Here is a 26,661-nt window from a genome sequence, read left to right as displayed (position 1 = left end):
TCTTTCCAAAGCTAGAGGCAGAGTTCAAGCTGGAAAATTAAATATGAACTGTTCCTGGGCAGAAAAAAGCCAAGGATCTTGGAAAGCGTGAAATTAACATATGTCCTGTTTTGACACACCACCCAGCTGCTTTGCCAACAGTTGTGTCTGTTTCTGTTACAGCTCTCGAGCAGCTGCTCACAGAACTTGAAGATTTTCTAAGGATACTGGACAAGGAGAACTTGAGCAGCACTGCTGTGGTGAAGAAGAGCTTCCTCTCTGACCTTCTGAAAGTCTACACCAAGTCCAGTGGTACAGATGAGGAAAACCAAGGATGGGGTGGTGGGCTGTCATGGGAATTGCTACATGGTCTTGGAGCAACATTTTCCTGGCGGCTGGTGGGAAGAGGAGGCATGAAAATTAGAAGGAGAAAATGAAACTGAGTTTATTTTTGCAGTGACCTCTAATTGTTTATGTAAAATTACTATAGTTATGTGTCCAGCTTTACAAGCAAAGGATTCCCAAGATTCCTGATCCTTTCTGTTTTCCTTATTAAACCTTAAGTTTATTTAATCCACTTTGTAAGATACACAGGATGTACTGTTTGGCCAAGTTAATGTTTAAGTAGAAGTTTTAACTTACGGAATTTCCTGACTATAAAGCACTAATTTTTCTGCTTTTTATTACTTCTTGGGGTTTTTCCTGCACATTGCCTCAACCAATGTGCTCTCCCCAAATGTGCTCAGCAGAGACACTTTTTACATCTGCCTTTGTGGAAAAACTTAGCAGCGTGAAAGCAGCATTGTGGATTAAGAGTTCACTTTTCCCTTTGTTTGCAGGTGGCGATGAGGAGTATATTTATATGAACAAAGTGACAGTCCATAAACAGCAGGGCGACCAAGAGAAACAAGACAAAGGTAGGGAGCTGAAGATGAAGGGTCTAATGGGGTGATGAAGGCACACGAGGTTAGAGCCTTGCTCTGGCAGCTCTGAGGGCTGAAGCAGCTGCTGGTGTGGAAGGGCCATTTTCATAACATTCCCTTGGAAATAGTGGTCCTTGCCAGCACTGCGAGGTTATTCCTGGAAGTAGCACTTTGGAGGTCGTTATTTTGGGATAAAAATGTTGCCTTCTAAGGCTTGAAGTTCCAGTGCTTGAAATATTTAAGGAAGGCTTCATGCTTTCTTTGGCCACAAAACAAATCACTTTTTGCATCTTTGAGACCTTGAAAGTGTATTTCTTGTTTGCTGTGTTGCTCTGCTCTGGCCCGGAGGGTCTGTGTTGTCAGAGCCTTGAGAGGAGAGTTCTCAGGGCTCAGCCCTTGCCATTTGCACGGGCAGAGCACCTTCATCCCTCAGGGATGTGAGAGTCCTGCAGAGTAAAAGCCAAGAAATTAAACCTAGATAAAATATTCATTTCCAAGTTAGATTTCCCAGGTTTTGAATTCGTAACACGGCAAAGAACATAATTGTCTAAAAATGTTCCTCCTCTTTGAAGTTCACCATGAAAGAGGTTGCTGATAATTGCATGGAGTGAGAGTATTAGTGAGACACATTTCTGTAGTGCACACCTACTCAGGGGCTGATCCTACCCCAGAGTTTCCAGTTTAAAGGGATGAGACAGGGACTCATCAGTGCAGCCTGCTGCTGATGTGCTGGTCCTGCAATAGTTGGGATTGCTCCACTTCCACAGTTGTTTGTTTTGGTTTTGCTTCTCTGTGGTGGGGTTTTTTGTTTATTTGGTTTGATTTTTTTCTTTAAACTACCTGCAGCCAAACTTGGGCTAACTTCAAATGCCTCTGAAGACAGGATATCCTCCCAGATTATACGTGCAGTCCCAGTGTGATCTCCAGACAGGGCCCTCTGGGTGATGCTGTAATGCTCTATAATAGGATCACACAGCCTCCCAGTAGCTCCCAGCAGCTGAGCAGCAACAGAAACATATCTTTATATAAGTTCTCATTTGAGTGGATAAAGGAAAGCTTGCACTGCTCCACCATGCTCAAACACAGGGAAGATTTCAGACAAATTATTTTTAGAGGTGGTTCTTTTATTTCAGACTTTTCCCTATCAAGGCCATGACCCTGCCCACTTGGTCACTCCCTGTTGGGACATGGCACTTCCCTGTTTTCAACAACTTCCCTATTCCAAGTAAAACTGAGTTATTTGGAAGTGCTGAAGTCAGTGAGACATGTATGGGATCTTAGCCACAGCTGCAGCTGGATGTAGAGCTCTGATCCTGCTCTGTAACTGGATGGAGAGGTACCTGCAAGTTCAGGTTTAGCAGGTGGAGGGGGCCCAAGTGCCCACTGGTGTGATTTCAGTCTTCCAGTGGTTGTGCAACTCCCTCTATCCCTTTTATCTACTGCAATTCCATGCCTGTAATGGGACTGGGGACCACACTTTTGTGGCTGAGGCCGACAAGACCTCTTGTGCTCTGCAGAGTTTCTTCTCCACAGCAGCTGTGCACAGTCATGTTCCAGCAGCACAGAGTGTAATGCTTTCCAAACTGATAGCACATCAGCTCCAGAAGTCCCCCCTCCAAACTTTAAAATATGCAATTTCTGCACAAAAATGTGTTTCCCTGCTCCGTGTATTTACTTGCAATTTTCATCAGTAAGGATTTAAGCAGAACAGACACTGCTTTTGAGATGCCTTTGTGTGGCACAGTAATTGAATTCCCTGCACTGGCTGATGAAGGCACCATCATTTTCTGGATCTCATTTACCTGAGAAACACAGCAAGTCTCTACCCTGTGAGTCCTCGGGGCTCTTAAGTGAGCCAAATGCCATCTCCTTCTGTAAGTCAGCACAAAGGGGCAGGAGTCTGGGAGGTGGGACTGATGTGAAGGGCTCCTGGTGTGGACACTGTGATCTTCTGAGCCCAAATACCAGGTGACATTCACTTGTACAAGGAACATAGAGCACAGATAAGTAATAGTTAGTACAGATGTGAATTTTAGCAGGATTTTGGATGGTTTTTCTTTTTCCTTCCCTCTTCTAAATCCTCTTCAAACTGCAGGTTTTAGAGAGACATCTTTATCAGAGGACACCTGCAAAATGTTAGTGCTTGTCTAGGGAAAAATATTCCTTCCCTCCCACTCCAGTAAGGAAGCAGTCTGTGATTTGTGATGCTGGTGGGTGTAGCTGGAGAAGGAAGGGATATGTCCATCATTGCACTATCTCAGAGGTCATGGGATTTGGGCACTTGTTTAAGGCCACCCAGGAGTTCTGTGGTAGGAGAAGGGGGACTGAACACAAGTTTTCTGAGCCTTCAATGTACCCTCCAGATACTGAATCACTCTGCTCTCAGCTGCTTGGAAAATCTGACTTTGCAGAGGCAGACACGGATTGCCTGGAGCAGTTCTGCCATGTGCCCATACATGTGTTTGGCCTGGGCTGCTTCAAGAGCAGCCCTCCCTTGAGCAGTGATTACACTGCTGATCATGGCTGGCTTTGATAAGCCACTGTGCACTCAGCTAGGCAGCCACCTCTGCAGTTCGCCCTGGGAGGGCTGGTGTTAGATCCGTTTTTTTGGAAAGGTAGCAGAGGAGCAGACAGTCACCAACCTGTCTGCTTGCAGCAGCAGGGATCAGAGCTAGCAAGGACTAAAGTGCCATGGGTTTCCAAATACTGTGTAGTGTCTGCCTGTGCTGCTTCTCAAGACCCTTTGAAGTCTCAGCAGTGGGTCTGGCCATCCCAGTTTTCCCTCCAGAAGGAAAAACATGCCCTAAAACCAGAGGTCAGTTCTTTTGCTGGGTCTCCTAGTGTCTCATTCCTGGCTGTGGCCTGAAATGACATGGTGGCCCTGCAGCCCTGTCTGTAATTGTCGCTCTGCTTCCCACTGAAATAGCATCTTGCCCCAGCACAGCCCAGGGTAGCGAGTGCTCTGCTGGGAGATGCCACATGTCATCTTTGTAATTGTTTCTGCCTTGCAGTGCTGGACCAGAAAAACTCCCTGACCAATGGAGACTCGGGACTGCATTTGTCACCTCCTCAGAAGAGCCTGCCAGACCTCCCCCCTCCAAAGGTAAGTTTTTCACACCCTTTGCTTTTTGCTGCCTCAGCCTGGGACTCTGAACCCCTTGAGGCTTCACTTTTGTCGTGTCCTGTGCAGCATGGCTGGGTGGAAAGACCTCTGCCTGTGTATGTTAGTGAGACAAAAAGTCCTGGTGAGCTTTATTTAAAAAATAATAATAAAACATTGAACTAGGGATTTGCAGCTGTATGTTTCATGTTTACAAAGGCTGTGGGTCAGTGTGTGGCTGGTGCAGGTGTTGCAGCTGGATGGTGGCCTGGGGTGGCTGGACACCCAGAGACTGCTGTGGTTCCCAAAGCTTGTGCACAGATGGAGCAGGAGCTGTGGGATTTCCCCGTGAGTGTGCAGGAGCACTGTGCAAATTGGGCTGTGCTCCCTGTCAGGGAGACTCACACCCACTGCATGGCACTCCAGGCTCAAGGAAGAAGTGAGGTTTTCCAAGAAACAGAGGTCGTGATGACTCTCAGCTGTTGCCTTTGGAAATGTCTCCTGAGCTATAAATCAGCTGTGCCTGGGCTGATGATGATTTTAGAAAAGCCAGAAATCCTTCAGCTGCAGGATGGTGGGGTGGTCCCTGGGCAGTACCAGGACATCCCTTGCTGGCAGAGCCTTTCTCAGTTTGGCCATTACCAGAGGTTTGCTCACAGCTGGAGCACCTGGTGGTGTCTGTGCATTGGCTGCTGGTGTTGTTCTGGTTGTGCAGCCCACAGGTCTGTGAGGGGGAGTTGCTGGCACTGTAGATTTTTCTGCAGGGCAGCTATAAGTCAGTTAAACACCATCAGCTCTCAGTGAGATGTTGTCTCTGTGCCAGCAAGCCAGCCCAGCTGTCCTAGACACAGGTCATCCTCGAGACCTTGGATGTCGCTGTTCAGTAGTTGATGCAATGTGGGAATTGCTGTTAGCTGGGATTTCAGGATGTGAAAGGAAAGGAGGGCAGGGAGCATGCATGGGGAGGAGGAGGAGGAGGCATGGAGGAGGATGGGGTAGTGCATCCATCAACCACAAAGGAGGATCTGTTCCTTTCCCAGGAAGGAGGATGCAGGGTGAGGCCCCAGGACTTTTGCCCAGGGATCTGTGTAGCTCAGCTGGGTTAGCTGGAGGAGCTGGGAAAACAAGGAGTAGGATGGGATGCAGCTGACAAACCCTCGGATGCAGCGTGATTGCCTGCTGGGAGCTGCTCCAGCCCCAGAGGGCTCTGCCCACGCAGATGGCTGGAGCTGGAGTGCCTGGGAGCAGTGGCCAGAGCAGGAATCTTTGTTTAGCCCTGTATTTCACGGTGGGCAGGAGGTGGAATGAAGGCACCACTGGGGAAGCAGCAGCCGGGTGTCCCCAGGGCATTTCTCTTGAGCTTGGTGCAGCCCAGCTTTCTGACTGGGAAATCTGGAAGTTAAGAGGGAATTAGAAAAAAACAGTCTGATTTTAGCTGAGAAGGGGACTTGTCTTCTCCCAGACCTGCGCTGGGAATTACCTTCTCCCACCTGCTTACTACTGGAGCTAACCTCTCTTGGATGCAGCAGTCAAATGCTGCTGACATTTGACATTTGAACATCTGAGTGTCAGTGAGCTTTGGCAGCAAAGATATCTGAGTGTCCTTCAAGGAGAGGGGCTGGGGAGAGCTTTAATTAGTGGAAATTGCTGTTAGGGGGAAATAGATCTTCCCTGCCTGTGTTTGCAGCTCAGTGCAGGCAGGAGCCACAGCCACCTGGGTGGTGGAGGGTGGAGCACAGCTCCTTACACAGAGCCTGGGAGGTTAGCAGAGGAATTCAGATTAGATCTATTTTAGCTCTGCAGAGTTTTCTGTGGTTTGGTGACACTCAGGCACCCTGTGGTGTTGCTCTACACTTGCCTTTTGAGGCATGGAAGAAATATGGTGATAAAGCTCTGCACAGCAGATTGTCCCTGGTACCCACTGACACCAGCAGTCATTAGGCAACCCAACAGGGGTGGCCCACCTGGATCCCACTGATTTCTTTGGCTTTGTCCCAAAACAACCTTTAAACAATGAGTTCTGCCGGCCACGGCTCAGACATTGGTGACCTCTGCTCTCCTGCAGCCCTGGCAGCTCTGCCTCTTCCCACAACCATCTGCAGGGAAAGTCCTGTGGTGCAGATGCAGACACCCAAGGTGGTTATATTTGCATGTTCATGGTGCCATAATGCAACAGGCAAATGTTCTGCAAGGGCCAGCATGGTTCAATAACACAATATATGCCCTTTGACTTAAGTTAGAGAGTAAACAACTCCATTCCCCTAGGGAAAGAGGAGACAAAACAAATACCTTCTGGGGCAGCCAAGGTGCAGTCCCACCTATTTTCTGTTGGCTTCCATTGTCTGTGGGAAACAAAACAGAGCAGCCCCTTCCCTGACAGTTGTGGGATGGTGTCAAAAAAACCCACAGCATTTCTTTGTGTAGGCAGTTTGTTTATGGCCAGCACAAAGCTGTGAGCTGGCTACACACAGGAGACCACCACAGATGGCAATTACAGACACATTTCCTAGCCAGGGAAGGGATTAAGTAAAGCCTTGGAGTGACTGGGTTTGTTTTTTTTCTTTAATGTAACACATTAGGACAAGAAGTTCCTAAATCTTTTAAGTGTTTGGAGGGCAAGTGTTTTCAGCAGTGTTCTACGTGGCTCTGGAAGGAAAGTTCAGTCTGCTCACAGCATCTGGCAGACCCATGTAAGAAGGAGTTTTAGCACTGGAGGAGTTTGGGAGGTTGGCGGAGCCACGGGCAGCTCTCCAACGTGGGAACAGACGTGTGACTTTGGTGTGGTCAGGGTTCCTTGCTCCCAAAGACTCAGCAGCTTCCCTTTGTGGGCAGCTGCTGGCCAGAAAATCCTTTCCTTCAAAGCTTCCTTTCTGCTTCTGGGCACCAGTAGCTGCTGGTGGAAACATCTGGGGCAGGATGGGCAGCTTTGCACCTGCACTTGACATTGGCATGACCTGCAAAGGACTGATCTTGCCTTAGGCTGCTCTGCAATGCTGATGCACAGCTGGCCCCTCTTCCCTAAGCCCCCAGGAGCAATCATGTGGGCTGGCACAATGCATGATTCTGACCTTCAACCTTGCTCTCTCTGCAGAGAGAGCTGCTTTTGTGGTCCTCCTCCGGGGGAGAGTGGGGCTTTAACCCTGAGCATCCCATCAGGGTTTGCACAGCCTCAGTCGGGTCAGCTGAAGCATTGTGAGCCAGAGCAACCTGTTGTCACATGTCTGGGGGTGGTTTCACCTCGGTGAGGAGTAGGGACGCCTCATTGGGAACAGGGGGATGCTCCTGTCAGGTCAAGGTGGGAGATAGGATGCCAGGTATTTGGGAAGACAATAAGCTCTGTGCTCATCCTACTGATCTGTTCTTGCTGCTGCTCTGCTGTCTCATGTCCACCATCTGTGTGAATCACCTGAAAAGTAAAAAGTTTGCTTTGTAGCTTTTTTTTTCCCTCACATATTGGTATTTCTAAGGGATCAAGGCATGTGTTTCCTGCCAGCCCTTGCTTGTGTTTAGGGAGGGGTTTGGCAGGCACCACAGGGATTTTCCAGCACTTGGACTCTTTTCAAAGGCTTATTTTCCATTGGTGTTGTTTATCCATTTCCTTCATTTTTTGTTAAGAGCACAATTAAAGATTCACAATATAGTTCCTAAAGCAGAGATTTTTAACTGTTGGTTTCTATCAGTCAGAGACTTGGAGACATGACCAGAGACTTCTCAGTTTAAGCTCTCAGTGTAAAGCCAGGGTTGCACCAATTGTCCTCCCTTCTGGTTCCCTGATAAGATAATCCATAGAACAGAGGGCCATCCCCAGCTATGATGGGGAGCTTAGGGGGGTCAGTGCAGCAGGCAGAAATCTCAGTTCAGGGAAAGGCTGATGGGTTGCAACTGCTACTATGAGTTGATCTTCCCAGGGCTTTTAGCAATGTGAAAGTAACATTTGTGATGCAATTATAGAGTAATTTCAATTTATATTCGAGTTAACTGTACCACATCTAAAAGATCTCATCACTGGGATGCACCTGAGTGCTAAAATTAAAGGAAAAAGGATGCCCCATTGTTTTCAAGGATCTGTTTTACCTTAAATAATGGGTTTTTTAATGTGTTTATTCTGCAGATTCTCGAAACAAAACAACCTCCGGTCCCCAAGATTGAATCCCCAGAGGGATATTACGAAGAGGCTGAGCCCTATGACATCTCTGTAAATGGTATATCCCAGCTAACCCTTGGGAGGGGGTTCATGTGGGAGATGGAGGACTTGAGGTTTATGAGAATCAGTAAATGAAAGCACAGATATTTCATACAGCTTTTGGGAAAAAAATTGTATTCTGCTGCTCATCAAACTTGATATTACAGACTTAATGCTAGCTGGAAAGCAAAGACTACTGAATGACTCCAATTTTTAACTTTCCTGTAGAAGTAAGTCATATGCTTGGGTCAGTATAATGTCACTGTAAAATGTTACAAACCATTGCAGGTTCTCTTTGTCTTGGTGGCTTTCTGGCAGATAGGCTGCAGTCAAACCCAAGTCTCTGCTCAGGACTGAGTGGTGAAGCTGTGGTGGCTTGCATTCGTGTCCTAGTGCTCTAATTGTCCCCTTGGGGCTCAAAATCCGTGGCTCTGCTGGTCTGTTGGGAGTGATAACCATTTTTATAATTGGCTCTATATTCAGCTCTGTCTCTTGTGGCAGTTTAACCATCTGTAAACTTGATTAGAAAGCCACGCTTCATGTGAGGGGACAGCGTGTGGGTTCCCTTGCACACGCTCACCGCCTGGGACAGCACCCCCAGCCATGTCCTGGAGCAGTGCCACCCACGCCTGTCCCCTGCAGGCCCCCCACCCCTCTGGGAGGAGGCTGCTGCATTCAGGCTGAGCTCCAACATTCTCACTTTTTACGATGCATTCCTGCATCCTTTCGGTGAACACCCTTCACTGAGAGATTGCCTTTCTCTGATCTGATAGCAGGGCTGATCTTGTCATGGCTTTATAATCCATTTAAGCCCTTATGAGATAGATTATATCACCCTGCTGCAGAAGCAGATCTCTGCTCATCAGCCTTGGCTGCAGCAGCATGTATGGCATGGGCAGAGCTGAGCGGGGAGGGTTGAGGCAAGCCAAGAAGTGAGAGTTAAGGGTGAAAGATTTGGGTCGAAACCCTCGGCTGTTGAATCTGAGCTGAGAGAAGCTGGGTCCTCTCCAGCCTCAGTGTGAAATCCTGGCTTTGGAGCTCCATGTCAGTGAACAGGAAGATGGTGCCCAGCTCAGATGGGAAAAGGTGCAGGCTTATCATGTCTAGGGTGAAAGATGCTGTTTGGTGCTGAGGAGAGGCCCCTCCACCTCTGCCGTGTGTTTTGCTGAAAGTCTCTGGGTTGTTTGGCTGAGGTGAGGGCTGTGATGCCTTGTGAAGCCCTCCTGCATCTGGGGCCTCATCCTCAAGGCAGGGGGATTCCAATTGCCTGCAGTGTAAGATAAAGGAGCTTTTTTTTGCCCCCTGGTGCACACTGGGGAATTGGATAACATGGCATGGCATAAAAAGGCACATGCCAGATTAGCTGGAGTACAGCCATGGATTGATGTGCTGTGATACCCAGCTTGTGTTACCCAGACAGTTCCAAGAACTCTCCCTCAGTTCAGAGACTTGGCTGGCAGGAATCTTAAGTGCACACCCAGCTCCCACCTCTGCTTTTCCTTGGTAACCTGCTGCTCAGAGACACAAATACACCCAGCACCCACCCACCGAAATCTAGGCCAGTCAGATGCCGAAGGAAATGAGAGATCAGAGCTCTGCAAAAAGAGAGAAAAGCTCAGATGATGGGAGCACTGTCAAAATGAGGCAGCTCTGCGTGGCTGGCTGTGGCTGCTGCGAACAGCTGTTGCTCCAGCAGGCTCCGTGTTTTACCGAGCCCTTCCACAGCTGTGAGTGGACATTGGAGCTTGTGAAGCCAGCAGAGATGGGACAGAGGATTCCAGTGATTCCTCACCACTGAGGTGTGTGGTGCCTTTGCATCCTGTGACTGCTCATCCACCAGTCCCCTCTCAGGCCCCGCCGTGTCCCTTCTACCCAAACCTCCTGGTGTGCTACAAAGTATGTTTTGCATGAGAAGGAGGGCAGCCTCATGAGAATCTCTGTGCTCTTTGGCAACCTCATGTTGGAGGTGGTTCCTTGGGGGTGAGCCAGAAGGAGGAGCAGGGAGAGATGTGGAGCAGCAGATATGTGGCAGGAGGGGGCTGCAGGGGCTCAGGAGAAGTCTAGTGTGCTGTGCAGGTGGGAGGCTGGGCAGCAATGCTGGTGCTCTGGTTTGCCTCAAGAGATCAGGCTGAAGCATGTGGGCAAACCTACAGGTCCCTGTCCTGCCCTTTGTTTCAACCAGCACAAAGCTCCTCATCCCTTCCCCCTGCCCCACCCCGTGCCCTATCAGATGTCACTGGTACTTTGTACCTGTCCTACACAGAGTGATGCTCACTGCTAGCAAATGATTTGGGACCCTGGTGTAACTGCAGTTGTTAAAGGGCAGTCTGGACATGCATGGCTTTGCCCTGGCCAAAGATGGTAAAGCCTCGTGCCAGTAACCCCCCAAGGCCTCTGTGCCCACCCCCTTTCCCCACAGGCTGGATAGGGAGGGGGATGGCAGTCCAGGGAGCTGCTGGTGGTGTTTCATAGAATCACAGAATGGCCTGGGCTGGAAGGGATCTTAAAGATCATCTCATTCCAACCTCCCTGCCATGTACAGGAACATCTTTCACTAGACCAGGTTGCTCAGAGCTCCAGCCAGCCTTGCCTTGAACATTTACAGGGATAGCCATCTACAGCTTCTCTGAGCAACCTGTGCCAGTTCTTCATCATGCTTGCAGTAAAGAATTTTTTCCTAAAATCTAAGCTAAGCCTACTCCCTTTCAGTTTGAATCCATTCTCCCTTGTTCTGTCACTGTAAGCTCTTGTGAAAAGGCCCTCTGCAATACTGTTTCTGACAGTGTTACAGCATGGGCCTTGGAAGACACCCATGTGTCCCCAAACAAATGGGCGTAGTGAAATCAGACAAAAATAGGAACACCACTAAAATAAGTGGGTGCACTGCCAAGAAAGGACATCAAAGCAAGCCTCCAGATGGGCTGAGGAGATAGAGGTTTCGTGCAGCATCGGGGTGGGACTGTGAGGCACGGTAGCAAACTGTGGATGAATTGATTAAAATGCAGCAGGGTGAGTCCGCTGGGTCTCGGGGTCCATCTTTCATCAGCAGCGTTCCCGCCCCTCCGTTGGGGACGCTCTCCCTTTCATTTTCCAGCTTTGGCAAAGGCTGCTGCTTCCCTTCCCTCTTGGGCTGGAATGTGTTAAACCCTTATCAGCAGCCTTTGCATAATTGGAGGGTGCAATAAGGAGCGGGGTGAAAACCCGAGAGGGGCTACGGGGCTGCCAACTGAGCAATAATTATTCTGGCTGAAACAGCTCATCGGCCCTGCCTGCTTTTAATTATTATGACGATGATTGTGTTTTAAAGGGAATTGCCTTGTTTGAGGGGATGGGTTGAAAACGCTGTCCCTGTTTGAAGTCTTGGCCTACCTATGGCATGCAGGGATGGGACAGCCCCACTGGCCAAAGGGATGGACGCCCTTGTTCTCTGCATTTGCTTATCTGTGGCTTTCTCTCTTTGTCTCCCTTTCTCTTTCTTTTTGACTGTGCAGGTCTTTTTGGTAGGCTTGCTGCGGCTGGACCCAGGCCAGGGTTGCAGGTTACTGAGGGAGTTATTTATGCCACAATAACAATGGGTATGGCATGCTTTCCAAACCTGAAGTGCCTTTTTTTAACAACAGCAACAAAAAAAACCCAAAAAAAACCCCAAAACCTCAGTTTTAGCAAAGATTATCAGGTACCTCCCCCTGGATTTGCCTGTTACATGCATGGTGGATAACCACCTCTCTCTGTCTGTTATGCAGAAGGCATTATTTTTTGTGGCTTTCCCTGTGCTCAGGATGACAATGAAGAGAACTTCCCTAGATTTTATTCCCCTGGTTCTGCCACTGGTGTGGAGCTGATGTGTGGTAATGCTGGCTGTACTGGCGAGTAGCTGGTGAATGATTGAAGGTGCTCCGCTGGGGCAAAGCCTGATTGGGAGTGTAAGATGGTTGGAGCTTCCTGCATCATGGCATTGATTTAGCTCCCTGGGAGCTCATGGGAAAACCCACAGGGAAGCAGAGGTGGATTTAGATAAAAACATCAAAGATTGTGGCTGCCACCGATGCCTGAACTGTATGACTCAGGACTCAGTGAGCCTTAGTAGTGACCACAGGGTTGTCACAAGCCACCAGGCAAGGCTTGTCCCAGTTTGCCGGCTACCCAGCCTGGTAAATGCCTTACCTTCATGAGGCTGTAGCACTGTCACCAGGCCAGCAGTGGCTGCAGTGCTCTTCCCTACTTGAAGAGCTCACCTCATGAGGAACCACATGTGTGGTTGTGGTTGATGCACAAAAGAGCATCCGGGTCTTCTCAGGAGGAAGGTGGCAGCCTGAGACCTACTGCTTAGGTGGGGGGCACCAGAGACTTCCAGAAAGTGCCAGAGGGGTGGTTAGTGATAGCCTCACGTGGATAAGGAGGGAGATTTGAAGATGAGGTTCCCTTTGGCATCCTTGCTGCTGCTGCATATGGAAAGGTCCCTTAGCAGTGCAGAGGTTCAGCTGCTTGGTGTTTGTAGGGTTGAGAAACCTCTACACTTTTACTCCGCCTGAATTTCTGCAGAGGGTGCCTGTGGACCCTCTGCAGAAAGGGTCTGCAGAGGGGGGTAAAGTTTTCCCATAAAAGATGGACAGTTTGATACACTGAGAGTGTGGAGGTGGTGAGGCAGTCATGTGCTCCATTCAGAGACTTCGAAAGGGAGTGTTTGCTTTTTAAAAAGTTTGTTTACTTGGTGCAGTTTTGATCACTTGAGGAAGGTTATGGAGTGAGATTTCACTGGGGGTAAGAGTGTAGCTTTGTTACTGCGTCTCAGTTCCTTTTATTTAAAGAACAAATAAACCCAACTGAAATGTTCTTCAGTGAAGCTCCTAATGGCTTTTTCTTTCTCTTTTCTCACTGCTTTTCTTCTTTTAATCTGCACCAATCTGATAATGTTATTTTTATGTAGATAGTAAGATTTGGTGAAAATCCAAATTAGATTAAATTCTAGTGAGAGAAACTTAACAATATCTCTCCATGCTGTTTGATAGGACAAGAATGCAAAACCCTGCACAGATGCTGCCCAAATCTTACCATCTTGCTCTGTGAGCTTATCTTGTGACTTAGAGCTGTAAATGCCAGCAGAGCACTGCAAATCCCCCTGCAGTCAGGGGAAACATTTTCCATGTTTCTGATGAGCCTGGTACCAATGATTAGCTTGAAAACTCCAATAATCTGCAATGAAAATTCCAAATCATCCTAGTAACAGCAATCCATTTAAGAATGGACATAAAAAATGTTGTTACTGCACCTGACATTTGCCACTTATGACTAATTTTTGGTCCTGCAACAGTGTGTTACTTCAAAGCCCCTTGCTGTCCCTTTAGATGCTGAGGAGAGAGGGAGGGACCTGTTAGACCAGAGAGGGAAAGTGAATGACATCTCAAATACAAGAGATCATTGCTTGCTGCATTGGCCTTGCAAATACCATTTTTACTTCTGGCATTTAGAGGACAAGGGCTGATTGTAGCTTGCTGTTGCCTTAAAAATTGTGCATATTTGGCTTGAAGTGGAAAGTAGTGAAAGCATCTTTGGGGGGAAAGCAGCAAACATCAGGAAATGTCTAAGGGAATGTTCTCAAATTTGTTGTCAACTGAGAAGTGTCTTTTGAGTGTTTGGTAACAGAGTCTATTAGGCACAAAATACTGCAATGCAATTCATATTGGGCTAGAAAGAAAAAAGGATCTATGAGGATAATTTTCCTATTAATTATCCTTCTGTAGGAGAGCCTCAAAAGACACGTCCCTGCACTGGAAGCTTGTGCATGTGTGAGCATGGCTGAGGGAAGCATTTGACTCAGAGTTATTCTAAAAATGGATTTGATGATAGAGCTTTGCTTTTGTTATAGAAGATGGTGAAGCTGTTAGTAGTTCCTATGAATCTTATGATGAGGAGGAGAGCAGCAAAGGCAAGTCAGCAACCCATCAGTGGCCATCCCCAGAGGCCACCATTGAGCTGATGAAGGATGCCCGCATCTGTGCCTTCCTGTGGAGAAAGAAGTGGCTAGGACAGTGGGCAAAACAGCTGTGTGTTATCAAGGACACCAGGTTGCTGGTGAGTAGATCCTCTACTCTCTGTCTAAAATAATGTGGTTTTATGAGCTGGGGGAGGAAGTGGCACCTCAGACCATGTTAACGAGCTGGCAAAAAACAAAGTACCCTTAGAAGCAATGCTTCAAAAACCATGCCCTGGAGATTTGGGGATCTTATTCCATTTTCAGAAGGAACATGGGAATGGGATTGCTGAAGGGGGCACAAGGACACATTTGTGGCCAAAATCCCAATCCCCAAAAATGTGTAGGGGTACTTTTTGAGGGAAACTTTTTGAGGTGGTTGAGCAGAAGGGATACTTATCCCAGAGGCTAACAACAGACTTAATCCTGTGTCAGTAAAAGGTATTTCAGACTTTATATGCATGCACTCAGATGTATGTGTATCTGTGCACACAGGGATGTCCTGTGTGTAGTCTGTGCAGACTTTTTAGGACACAGCTTTGTAGAACTGTAGGATGTCCTTGTGTTCAGTGTACTCGATGCATGAGGCTGCACTGAGTCACTTATGGGGTTGAGTTTGTACCAGTGAGCAGGAAGGTTCCTCCTCTGCCTCTCACCTGCTCCCATCTTCCTTCCCCAGTGCTACAAGAGCTCCAAAGACCACAACCCTCAGCTCGATGTGAATTTGCTGGGCTGCACTGTCATTCACAAGGAAAAGCAAGTGAGGAAGAAAGAGCACAAGCTGAAGATCATCCCCACGAACGCCGATGTCATCGTGCTGGGGCTGCAGAGTAAAGACCAGGCGGAGCAGTGGCTCAGGGTCAGTGACACCTTCAGGACTTGTCCCACCTGTGCTCCCATGCTTTGCTGGGAGACCAGATCTTATCTCAGCCCAGTGCTTGCGTGCTCTGGCTCCCTTCCTCACTGCAAGCCTTTATACAAATACACCACTTCATTTTCATATCATAGGACAGATTCTTCCTGCAGCTCCCTGCCGCCTTCAGTGTGCTGGAGGCCATGTGGAGACCTCCCAGCCCAGCTGCTGTGACAGGGGGGATGTCTGGGTGGGTGCCCATCATGAATTGACTGAGGACCGGGGTAAATGTGGCCCTTCCCCTGAGACAGCAGCAGGAGGAGGAGCCTTCCTGGAGCCCAGGACAGCCATGGGGCTGAGAGACGCCAGGGCTGCCTTTGCTGGCAGCCTCTCCCAGCGACTTGGATCCAGCAGTTTCTGCTGGATGCCTGATGCAACCCCAGAACAGTCTGCAGGGTCACAGGGACAGTAAACTGTGGGCCTCTCAGGCTGCTGTGGTTTTGCCTGTCCTAGTTGGAGGAGATTAATTGATCCTGTTACTGCAGCTTTCTCACAGGCTTTGGCTTCCCCTTCTGCACAGGTAATCCAGGAGACCAGTGGTCTGCTCTGTGAAGGAGGCAGTGAAGGCAACCAGTACATCCCAGACTCGCAGCGTCTCAGTTACCCAAAGGTACATCTTGTCTCTACAGACAGAACGAGCACTTAGGCTTTTCAGCCCTATTCCTTTAATAGATGGCAGTGTAGGTGCCTTAATTTTAGCTAAGCAAAGACTGATACCAGTGTAACCAGACCCCTGTACTGCTGAAAAGGAGCATTCTTGGAGCCATCCTAATTTTCATTTGCTTCTTAATTTTGTTGCCATATCTCCCCTCCCAGACTAGCTCAGTGTTTGGCTCCCCACTATCTAGGGCAGCAGCTGCTATCTCATCCAATGGGATGGTTGTGTTCCCCAAGAGCTTTGGGAGGGACATAGACCCTTGGATGCCAGGGCTTGGGCCATCTCTACTCCAGGTTTAGGTGACACTCCCCTGGGAGCAGTTTGTTCCAAAACAGTGGGAGGACAAAGAAACTTTCATAAGTCTCTGGTGGACACCCAAAATGGACCTGTTTGGGCACCTGGCTGGTTCCTCTGCCCATGCCCCCTATAGGGACTGTCAAATGCCCCCACCAGCCAGGCTGCAGTGCAGGAGGCCATAGAGTGGCACCATTGGTGCCACTGTGTCTCTTCAGAGGTGAGCCAAGCTGGGGTGGGGCATGCTCAGGAACAATGGGAAGGGCACAGTGTGAGTGAACTGGCTGGGGATGTCTGGGTGAAAGCATCTGCTACAGAGAGAGTGGGACCTCTTGATAATGGGGGAAGGGGAAAAAGGTCCTTGCAGCACGTTCTGGCTGGAAGAATGGGTCACCTGCATGTGTGGAGCTTGTGCCTGGTGCTTGTTGACAGGTGGAGGTGTCCGAGAGATACTCTGCAGCCTCTGAGAGTGGGAGCAGCACCGATGGCCACCCAGAGACAGCTGAGACAAAAGATGGTAAAACCTCATCCTGGGAATGACAGGGAAAACGGGCCCTTGACCCTGCATGGGACCAGGGCTTCTGTAGCTTCTGCCACTGCCACCTCAAACAGACCTGATGAAAGCCATGTGTGCATTCACTGCCTGGGAATTTGATATTCTTACCAGGATTACCTGTTGATTCCACAGCCTTATTCACATACTGACTGATGTGCTCAGCAGGAAAATGCTGAAGAGGCTCTTTGGAAATAAACTTTCCCCCTCCCCACCTTGCATCCCTGTTTTAGAGAGGAAAACACTTGAATACAGTAAATGCTTATGGGTTAGGCTTAATTAAATTCTTTGTGGTGTAGGAAAGTGAAGGGAGGTGGGAATCTGCACAGCAAGAGCTGTGCAAACACTTCCCACTGCTCCTGCAGTGACTGGCCTTTGGTCAGAGCTAACCCACGTGTAAAACAATACAGACTAGCATCTTCCACAAATCCCTAACTGAGCTTACTGGGGCCATCTTGCCCCTGAACTCCCTGGGCTTTGGACTTTTCCAGCCTGTCCCTGAGTCTCAGGTTTGCCCTCTGCAAGGGATGTGTGTGAGGTGGGGGCAGGACCCCCAGCTGGGACAGCGGGCTGGGAGCTGGGAAAGCCATACATGTGTCTTTTTCATTTCTGGTAGTTAAGAAGAAGGGCACAACTGGCCTGAAACTCAGCAACCTGATGAACCTCGGGAGGAAGAAGTCCAGCTCCCTGGAGAGCCCAGAGAGATCCCTGGAGACTTCAAGTAAGTGGCAGCATGAGTCCCTCTGCAGGGACTTGTCTCGGGGCTGGATCTCAGTGTGCAGGGCAGATGACCACCAGGCATTATCCTCCTCAAACGTGTCTGTGCCAGGTGGTCCTGCCAGTAAATCCATGTAGATTATGGTGCCTGTGGCTCGCAGGGTGACCCAAGAGGAAGGGTGGGTAATACCAGACATGCATTGGGAGACCAGCTTTGTCCAACCATCTGCAGCTAACTTGCTGCTCCAAACCTATCCTGAATTTCAAGGATCTCATTTTCAAGATTTTTACCCTTTTCACCCTGTTTTGTATGGACAGGACAGCTTGTCTTTGTGCTTCTGCTCTTTTTTTGGTGCCTGTGGCTTTGTGTTGTGTGGTGATCTCGTAACTTATGCATTAGATATCCCCATGCATATAAATTAATATGGATTAAATGGAAAATGTGTCTAAGTAAGCTGTGCTTGCTTGCAGGTTACCTGAATGTGCTGGTGAACAGCCAGTGGAAGTCACGGTGGTGTCAGATAAAAGATGGGCACCTCCACTTTTACCAGGACAAGAACCGAAGCAAACTGGCTCAGCAGCCCCTGAATTTGGCAGGCTGTGAAATCATCCCAGAGCCAAGCCCTGATCACCTTTACTCCTTCCGCATCCTGCACAATGGGGAAGAACGGGTTGTTTTGGAGGTAGGGTGTACATTTCCAAGAAAGCTCCACTTAAAGTCATCAGCTCGTGTATCTTGGGAGGTTTAAATGCCAGTGAGTTCCTCCAGACGAACCCTCAGTCCAACAGAACAGAGCCTGAAGAGCAGGACTTTGGTTCGTCTGCCTGGGGTCACCTGGAGTGTGTCCCACCCCGCTGGTTAATCCAGGCTGTGTCCAGAGGACCACTGAGCCTTCATCTTAGGCACTCATCTTAGGGTGGGATGTGGGGTCCTCTGCAGATTCCCATCTCTCTCCACTGACTGCAGGATAACCTTGGATAATTGAGTTCTGTGGAGTGCATTGCAGATGGTTAACGTTAGATGAGAAGAACGCCACTTCAGGGATTTAAGGCTGTGGTTAGGAGGAACAGATAACTTCATCTTTTGACAAGAGATCCCCAAAGCCATGGGTCACGCATCCCAAGTAAGCCTATCACAGATCTGCCCCTGAAAGTGCAAGTGAATTCATCACCATCTGTTACTTTCCTTTGCCTGCATCCAGGAGTGTTTATCTCCAATCTTACTTCTCTCTGACGACAGCATGATTATAGTAGGAGGTGGACAATGTGAGCAATTTCCTGTATTTTTCCAGTGGGTGGAATATTTATAGCTAAACAACTGACTTCAAGGGCATGCCATGAAATTGGAAGACGTTTTTGTTGAGTTTCTGATTCAGGGTATGTCTTTATCTAAGAAATTTTGCCCAATTGCAGCTGTGAAGAAGAGGTGCTGGGAAAATTTACATTCTGTGAATGGAAGAATCTGTATTTTGTTGGGATGTCAGACTCAATGTACAGACTGGCTGGCTGGCAGGCTTCCCAGGGACTGAAGTCTCTGCTAAATAAAACAGACTGGAAGCTTAAAATATACTTTCCAGTTTGGAAAGTGTATATATATTCACTTACCCTGAATTTTACTTTGTGGTTACTGCTCTGACTCCTCAAATCAATGCAAAAAGTGGCTGCATCAGCCAACTTCTTCATTCAGGTGGAGTCCCCCTGCACTGGGAGGTGCACGTGGCTATTTGCTAGAGCTGACTTTATGGCACAGAATTTAACTCTACATGTTGCAAAATGCCAGACTGCTCACTGCAGCCGGGAATTTGATACTGACCACGTTAAAGCAACTCTGACTCTGATGCTTTAAACTCTTCCCTTCCCCTCTCTCCTCTGCAAAGAGCCCTGGAAGGGGTTTGTACTCTGGCAACGGGACCTCCTAGGCTCGGGTCTCCTTGCCTCTGTTCTAGCAATCCCATTGCTGCACTCTGCTGGTGCAAAATAAAACCCGCAGGCTTTCCTCACCCAAAGGTGCTCCCTGGTAGCATCTCCAGCCCCAGAGACTTCTCATGCTCTTGTGGACAGCTAAGTTGATCACCACTGAAAGGAAAATGCAGACTGACTAGAAATTTTAGGAAGGAGCAGAGAAAAGAGAGGCATTTATGAGCTGCCAAATTTTTGAATCAGTCCATACACAGAGCTGTACTTTTAATGCAGCTTCAGCTTTACTATAAATACCCAGCAGTTCATCTTTCCCCTTGGAAGCCCAGGGGATTGCCAGCATGCTTCCCTACCCAATCTAAGCCCACATCTGTGAGTGCAGAGAAACTGCTGCTGCAGCCTGTCCTGTCTGTCTGATCACCCTGCAGGCCAAGTCCTCGGAGGAAATGGGCCACTGGCTGGGCCTCCTCTTGTCCGAGTCGGGCTCGAAAACAGACCCGGAGGAATTTACCTACGATTACGTGGATGCTGACAGGGTTTCCTGCATTGTGAGCGCTGCGAAGAATTCCTTCTTGTATGTCAGGGGTAATGGGCTGGGGCTGAGTGGGGCTGGTAGAGGGGAAGCAAGCCAGAGCATGGGCTCTCCCCTTGTGGGATGTTGGCTGCCATGGAAATAGGTGGTAAATTCACAGCTGCAGCTCAGTCACTTTCTCTTGGGACAGGAGAGCGCTTACTGTCCCACCAGGGTGCATCTGGCCTGAGCTGCAGCTTGCCATGGGCCACGTGGCTGGGTGGCTATTGCAAAGGCAGGTTGGGCTCTCAGCCACCCAGCCCATCATGCCACTGGAGCAGAGTGACTGGGCTGCTGTGGCTGAGGGCTGGGCAGGAAAGGAGAGAGCTGAGGGGAAATACAGCTCCACTCTGGTGGGTGCTGCTTAATGGGCAACAGCAGCAGTGATCACACTGCTTTGTGTGGCTGTGCCATCTCCTCTGCTGCACCTGGCTGCCTGGCCTTGCCCAGACCTCAGGACTGGTGTTCTCAGATGTCCAAAAATGCAGCACTGCAGAGCCACACAGCAAAGACAATCCCTCCTGATGGGATGTCCTGCTGCTTGTTCACAGCCTCATGCAGAGGAAATACTCGGAGCCCAACGCCTACATCGACAACCTGCCCAAGGGCAGGATGCAGCAGGACGAGCTGTACGACGATGTGGATCTGCCAGACCTGCCTGTGGTAAGACAGAGGCCCTGCTGCAGGGAGCTCTGGGGGGACCGTGGCAAACATCTGGCCATAGAAAGTCTCCAGCAGTGAAAGGGGGGGTTTTCCAACAGTGGTGAAGGGGATTCCCAGCCCCTGGGGAAATCCTGGCTTTTGCAATGGAGCAGAACCAAGTGCTGGAGAGGAGTTGCTAAGGAATGGGAGAGAGGTTTCCAGAAAGGAGCTGTAGGGATCCTCAGGCAGCTGGGATAAAATTCCCCATAAAATTTCATCAGCAAACAGCATGGATTATTTGGTGATAGTGGGCTTTTTGGAGCCTGGTGTTTCAAAATTCCTTTTTATGCCTGTAAGAGCAAGTCCTGTGTGTAAGGGCAAAAACAATGGGTCATGCTGGGATTGGGACTGTTACCTCAGGAAAGGCAAAGAACATGGCAGGGGTTGCTGGATGTACAACAGTGTGATACCCTTGCATGGGGCTGCTGCTACCATCAGAGAGACCTATTGAAGGAAAACAAGAGGAGCCTTTCCTTCAGTACATCAAAAAGCCCTCTGTGGAATGACTCAGAGACTGGGGCCTTAGTTCCTCCAAGAGTTTTGGAAAATACTCCAGATTGCCTGAGATAGTGCTGCTCTGCAGCAAGATGTTTCTTGTGCTTCTGGTTGCATCAGATGGTCTCTTTTGCAGGAAGAAGTACCCAAGAGTGAGAGCAAATTGGAGGGGGACCAAGACAGAGTGTATTTGGATCTCACTCCAGTGAAGTCCTTCCTACACTGTGCTGGCAAGATGTCATGCCAGTCTTCACCCCTCAGCTCACCATCTTTAGAAAGGGCTGCCAACAAGGCTGCCCCAGAGAGCACCGCCGAGACAGCCCCCATGGCTAAGGAAGCTGAGCCCTGTACTAAGGCAACAGAGACCTTGGAGCAGGTACTGTCCCAACTGTGGGGCCAGGCGTAATCAGTGAGCCAGTTCCCTACACTTCATCATCCCACTTTGTTTCTCATTTCCAGAAACACCCAGAGAAGCCAGAGCCCGAGGAGGCTCTGCCACGGGGGCCTGCTGTCAAAATCCAGACCCAGCAGCAGAACGTCGCCTTCCCCCAGGCGGCCCCCGAGGTGCCAGTGGGCACAGTTCCAGTGGGCAGTCCCCAGCTGGTGCCTGCACACCGGCCCAAGATGCCACTGCCAGGTGAGTGGACTGCTCGGATGGCCCAAGGGTGCTAAAAGAGAGGTGGTGCCCTGTGCTTTGACTAGCCTCTGCTCCACAGCAGTCTGTGTGCTGAGTCTCGTGGTTGGTGACTTTCCAGACCCTCACTTTTGTTTTCAAGCACCTGAAGAGGTTTTGTCCTTCCTGCTTTCTTCCTGTGACTGAGCTTGTTTTGGTGGGCTGTGTTTCCAGCAGCAGCAGTGGAAACCAAGCTGGGCAAGAACAGGACGGAGGCAGAGGTGAAACGGTTCACGGAGGAGAAGGAACGGCTGGAGAAGGAGAAGGATGAAATCCGGGCTCAGCTCACCCAGCTGCGCAAGGAGAGACGGGAGCTGAAGGAAATGCTTGGGGGCAGCACAGGTAGAGCAGGGCAAGGTGGGATGTGTCGAAATGAGCCAGGGTGGGACTGTGGGGAAAGAGGGAGCAATGAACCTGGCCCTCCTGGGATCAGAAGGGATGGGGGGAACCTGGTGCTTTTAGCCAAGCCACATAACCCAGATTGCACTAGAGCAAGAGCCACAGTCCCTCTTGGGGCAAAACACAAGGAAAATGTACAGGACATGCTGTGATCCCTACCCCCCTCAGAGCTCCCCAGGTTCCCAGCAGGCACCAAGATTCCTCTCCCTTCACAGACAAGAGCCTGGAGCAGAGGCTGAAGGAGATAGACGAAGAATGCAAAAGGAAGGAAAGCCAGAGGGTGGACCTGGAGCTGAGCCTGGTGGAGGTGAAGGAGAACCTAAAGAAGGCGGAGTCTGGCCCGGTGACACTGGGCACGGCTGTGGACACCACCCACCTGGAGAACACAGCCCCGCGGGTACGTGGGGCACCCCTGGGATGCACAGCAGCGTCCTGGCCTCTAGGCAGTCACACTGCTTAGAAATGTAATAATTAATAATAGCATCATTGGTGTAATAGGCAATCTTGTATAAATGTATAGCTTATATGTATGTATTAATTATTATATATAATATACATAATATAATAATAACCTAATGAGGTAACAGCAGCAATGGGGAAGTGAAAGGGAGCAGAGGCTCAGGCGACTGGCTGTATTTTCCTGTGGGACCTTGAGCAACACCCTCCAGAGACATGCAGGTCTGCACTCAGCTCCTTCTGCACTTGGCTGAGCTAAGGGATGGTTTTTGCAGGAGGAGATTCAGGCATCTAAATTCCTTCTTGGGAACTTGTTTCCCATGAAATGGAGATCTTCACCACCTGGACCCTGCTCTGTACTTAAGTCCTCAAAACCCAAACACACCACAAAACCCCCTGGTATTTCTTTGAAATTGGCATGTCACTGAAACAATGCTTCTCAGTGCAAATGGGATGATTCTGTGACTAGGAGATGGTGGGAAAGGGCAGCAATCTCTCTCAGTAGTCTGTAGTCATAACCATTTCTATGATTTTTTTGTAGGTTCAGGCAAAAAGTGCCAGTCCAGCAAACAGCGCAGAGAACTCACCGGTCAACTCAGCAACGGCTTTAAAAAACCGGCCTTTGTCTGTTATGGTCACGGGGAAGGGAACAGTCCTACAGAAAGCTAAGGTAAGGTTCAGCAGAAAAGTCCATCTGGGACAGCCACTGCTCTTCCCTTCTGGCAGTGGAGCAAACTGGCTGTGGTGGAATGGGGTTGTGGGGGGTCTCACGTCCGGGAAACACCCCTGACCAGCACAGTTCAGAGCACATCAGTCTGGTTTCCCTCCAGTCTTTTCACCTGGGTTTGTCTTGCCTACACTTTAAATGAATAAATATATGTATTGTTTATAACTTAGAGACATCCCTGACCCACCCTGCAGCCAAAACCACCCGGGGACCAGATGATCATGTTGTACTTTATGGCTACTGTGGCTTGCCTGATTTGCATTTCAACTAATTTGCCTTTATTCCTTGGCAGGAATGGGAGAAAAAGGGAGCTAGTTAGAAGCACATTGTTCAGAGATGGACTAAAGACTCGAATTGCCCACACATGGCCCAGGGGATTCAACCATCTGTTGGTGGAGGTTGGGTGTTCCACACCACCACACACCAAGTGCCTCCTCCACGTCGCGCCAGGGGCTCAGACGCAGCACTGGAGTCAGCAGCTGCTGCTACCAAGTTATCCCAAATGAACTTGCTCTTTCCAGACAAATCCCAATCACGTAGCTAAAACAATAACAACCAGTGGCAATCCTTCCATCAAAGTCCTAACCCAGCTGATGTAAACAAGAATGTTACTGTACATAGCGGTGTTTTGTGTATTTCTACTCTGAAGGTTTATCAATGAGTTATTAAGGTTTCTGTATTAGTGACTGTAGTGGATTCAGAAGGGGCCTCTACTATTCCTCAGCCTGGTGGGTTTCAACCTGTCCTGATAAATTTGAGTCAATTAAAGTCTCACCTGTCTTGCTGCCAGTCATCACCCAGCTGCACTTCATCCAGCCTTCAGTCAAGGGCTAGCCCCACATGTGAGCAATGCTTCAAACATGAAGGAGAAGCACACAGCAGCTTGTCCAGGGCATTTTTTATCAGTGTCCTGATGCATTCCAGCATCTCCTACCAGCTGCAGATTTGCTAGAATATTGAGCTGCTCACCTTCTCATGCTGTAAGCTGTGTTACAGACTGGCCAGCACCAAGAGCTCTGGGCAAAGAAGATCTGCCAGGCAGATTCAGTTAATTTTTTTGAAGATCTTACTTCACCTGAGAAGTTAGTTCTGGGGAAAAAAAAGAAAAAAAAAAAAGAAAAGAAAAAAAAAAAAAAAAACCAAAAAGAAAATAAGTCATGTTTGAGGGCTTGCTCGGCTGTTTTATGGGAAAGCTGGATCCCAGTGTATCCTTCAGGGCTTGCCCTTTCCCAAGAGAGGGGAGGTAAAGCTGTCCCCATGCTCCTGCCCCAGCTGTGATGGTGTCTGTTCCTCACAGAGCTGCAGCTGTTGAATGTGCTGAAGACATCCCTGTACCCCTGAGTCCCTCCACACTGGAGGGCTGAGCAGCCTTCCCTGCAGTAAGGCTGCACTGCCAGGGCTCTGCTGAGCTGCTGGCCACCTTGGTGCTGTCACTCTTATTTCCTAATCATTAATACTGTCTTTGGGCCCTGGCAGTATGGCCCACAAAGCCCACCCCTCTCTTCCCTAGCCAAGCTTTCTAATGAAAGATGTTGGATATTTGGAACTGCTAAACATAGAGACAGTGAAATTTGAAGGGTGGTAGTGGGTTGGCAGAAATCTATGCACTCCTCTCCTCCCTGTCACCTGCTGACATGGCTGATGGCCTGGAGACACCTCTTCCTGTCTCCTCTGATGGCCCTTCAGCCTCGGAACCCAGGCTCAGTAACTGGGTTGACTGTATGGGGCTGGAGCTGTTTTCCAACCCTACAAAGTTAAAGAGGAATCAGTTCCCTGGACGGGTTGTCCCTGGGGTGCTGTGGCTACACCAGAGCCAGGGTAAAGGCAGACAGGAAAGATGTTGTACCTTCTTCACCTTTGAGAATCTTTGGCAGGCCTGAGACCACCATAAAGGGCTGTTCTTTCTTCACTCAAAGGCCAAACAGCCAGTGGGATGAACAGGGCTGTGATGTCCAGAGCTGGTGGTGTCACTGGGGTGAATGAATGTGCTGACAAGGGGTTCTGGGCTTGCTTGCCCTCACCACAGAGCCAGGGTGCAACAAAACATTTGGTCAGGGTATCCTGCAAGCAAGAAAGGCAACCTTGCTCCCATTTTTTTTACTCTTTAGTTTCCACTCTGGTGCAGATGGAGGAACTGCTAATCCCAGGCCTCAGGAGCCTCAGCTGTCAGGTTGCCCCTGTGCAAGGTTTTACACATAGGAAAAATTCATGCAAATAAACCGCTGACTCTTCTGGTTCAGGACCATGGGGACTTCCTTCTCCAGAAGGCCACAGACTCCATGAAGCTTATTTTTTGACCCATGATGAGCTGGCAGGAGACACTCTCTATACCCTAAATATCCATGTAGTGCTGTGCCCTCACCGTACACCCCGCTGTCATCCTCCAGAAGTTGTCCAGACATTTCACAGTGGTACTGAGACAGCGATGGACAAGAGCAGCTCTGCTTTCCCCTTCACAGCCCAGTCAGCTTCAGTGGTCCTGCTGGGATGTCTCCATGAGGGAATGGTAAACATAGGCAAGTCCTGAACAGCACACTTTCCCCAAACAAGAAATGTTAAACAATGTCCCTGTGTCCCCATTGTTTTCCTAACTCAAGGCATTTCCTTTGTTGTAACTGTGACCTATAAAATGGCGCTTTAGAGGGTTTTATAATAAAATGTTGAGTATATTATGTTACCAGTGTTTTTCTCAGTAACGGGGCTTGTCCCTGCTCTACTTTCCAGTAGATTTCAAGTACATCAAATACCCAACACCATTAGTTACTACAAATCCTTAGCTATGCAGTCTACAACTGCAAAGAACTACAGCTTAAATAGTGACTGCACTGTCAAGTAAAACAATTTTTGGAGATCTAACCCACTGTAAAACAGCAGTAACCCCAACAATTTACATGAATACACGTAATAAACTGCTGTATCTCTGTAGCACAGTGCTCTTGCACAGAACAGCAGTGAAAAACCTTCCACTACCTTCCTCTGGCCACTAGATAGCAACTGTGTACAGGCTTAATGCCTGCTGTAGTCTCTGAGGGGAAGCTGGAAAGGGAGGGAAAAAGTTATGAAAGAAAACAGTTTGAGGCCTTTACAGAACAGACACCAAAACAGACGCATCTGTGAAATATCTCCTGGTGGCTCCACTCCCACAGAAAGCTTGGGGAGGCACTGTAGTTACAGCACGAAGTCCTGGGGAAGGTCCCACTCCCTGGCCTCTCCTATCCCACCCCTTGACACAAGCCTGCCAATGAGCTCCTTAGTGTCATGTCAGTCTCTGAGCCCAGGAATCCCCAAATAACTCTATCTGGGGGATTGCTTTTGTGCACTGAATGGACAGCAGCAGCAGTTGCTTTTGTCCTTCCCCAGAATTGCTGCCCCATCACCTATAGCTGCTTTAGAACACCTCTGTATGAGCTCCAGCTGATGAAGTTACTGC

The 26,661-nt window shown here is 49.1% G+C and overlaps 1 protein-coding gene across 4 annotated transcripts in view; it reads left to right on the top strand.

Moving 5' to 3' along the window:
* The window catches only part of AFAP1L2 (actin filament associated protein 1 like 2), a 66,078-nt gene extending 40,170 nt beyond the window's left edge, over positions 1-25,908 (top strand). For 2 of the 4 annotated variants that reach the window (XM_069020072.1, XM_069020074.1), the window contains exons 2-19: positions 163-291; positions 819-896; positions 3,914-4,005; positions 8,114-8,204; positions 14,052-14,257; positions 14,836-15,015; positions 15,590-15,679; positions 16,454-16,538; positions 17,191-17,295; positions 17,763-17,974; positions 19,637-19,782; positions 20,331-20,442; positions 21,113-21,352; positions 21,436-21,613; positions 21,824-21,991; positions 22,264-22,445; positions 23,046-23,174; positions 23,524-25,908. In XM_069020072.1, the coding sequence (XP_068876173.1) occupies positions 163-291; positions 819-896; positions 3,914-4,005; positions 8,114-8,204; positions 14,052-14,257; positions 14,836-15,015; positions 15,590-15,679; positions 16,454-16,538; positions 17,191-17,295; positions 17,763-17,974; positions 19,637-19,782; positions 20,331-20,442; positions 21,113-21,352; positions 21,436-21,613; positions 21,824-21,991; positions 22,264-22,445; positions 23,046-23,174; positions 23,524-23,550 (2,450 nt within the window). In that variant the 3' untranslated portion in view covers positions 23,551-25,908. Of the gene's footprint in view, positions 1-162; positions 292-818; positions 897-3,913; positions 4,006-8,113; positions 8,205-11,676; positions 11,761-14,051; positions 14,258-14,835; positions 15,016-15,589; positions 15,680-16,453; positions 16,539-17,190; positions 17,296-17,762; positions 17,975-19,636; positions 19,783-20,330; positions 20,443-21,112; positions 21,353-21,435; positions 21,614-21,823; positions 21,992-22,263; positions 22,446-23,045; positions 23,175-23,523 lie in introns of all 4 variants that reach the window. The other 2 variants (XM_069020075.1, XM_069020073.1) reach the window with 2 other exon arrangements.
* The last annotated feature ends 753 nt before the right edge of the window (positions 25,909-26,661 follow it).

This window comes from Aphelocoma coerulescens, chromosome 6, assembly GCF_041296385.1.
Source record: "Aphelocoma coerulescens isolate FSJ_1873_10779 chromosome 6, UR_Acoe_1.0, whole genome shotgun sequence".
In the NCBI taxonomy this organism is placed as follows: Eukaryota; Metazoa; Chordata; class Aves; order Passeriformes; family Corvidae; genus Aphelocoma; species Aphelocoma coerulescens.
This window is presented reverse-complemented; position numbering and strand designations above follow the sequence as displayed.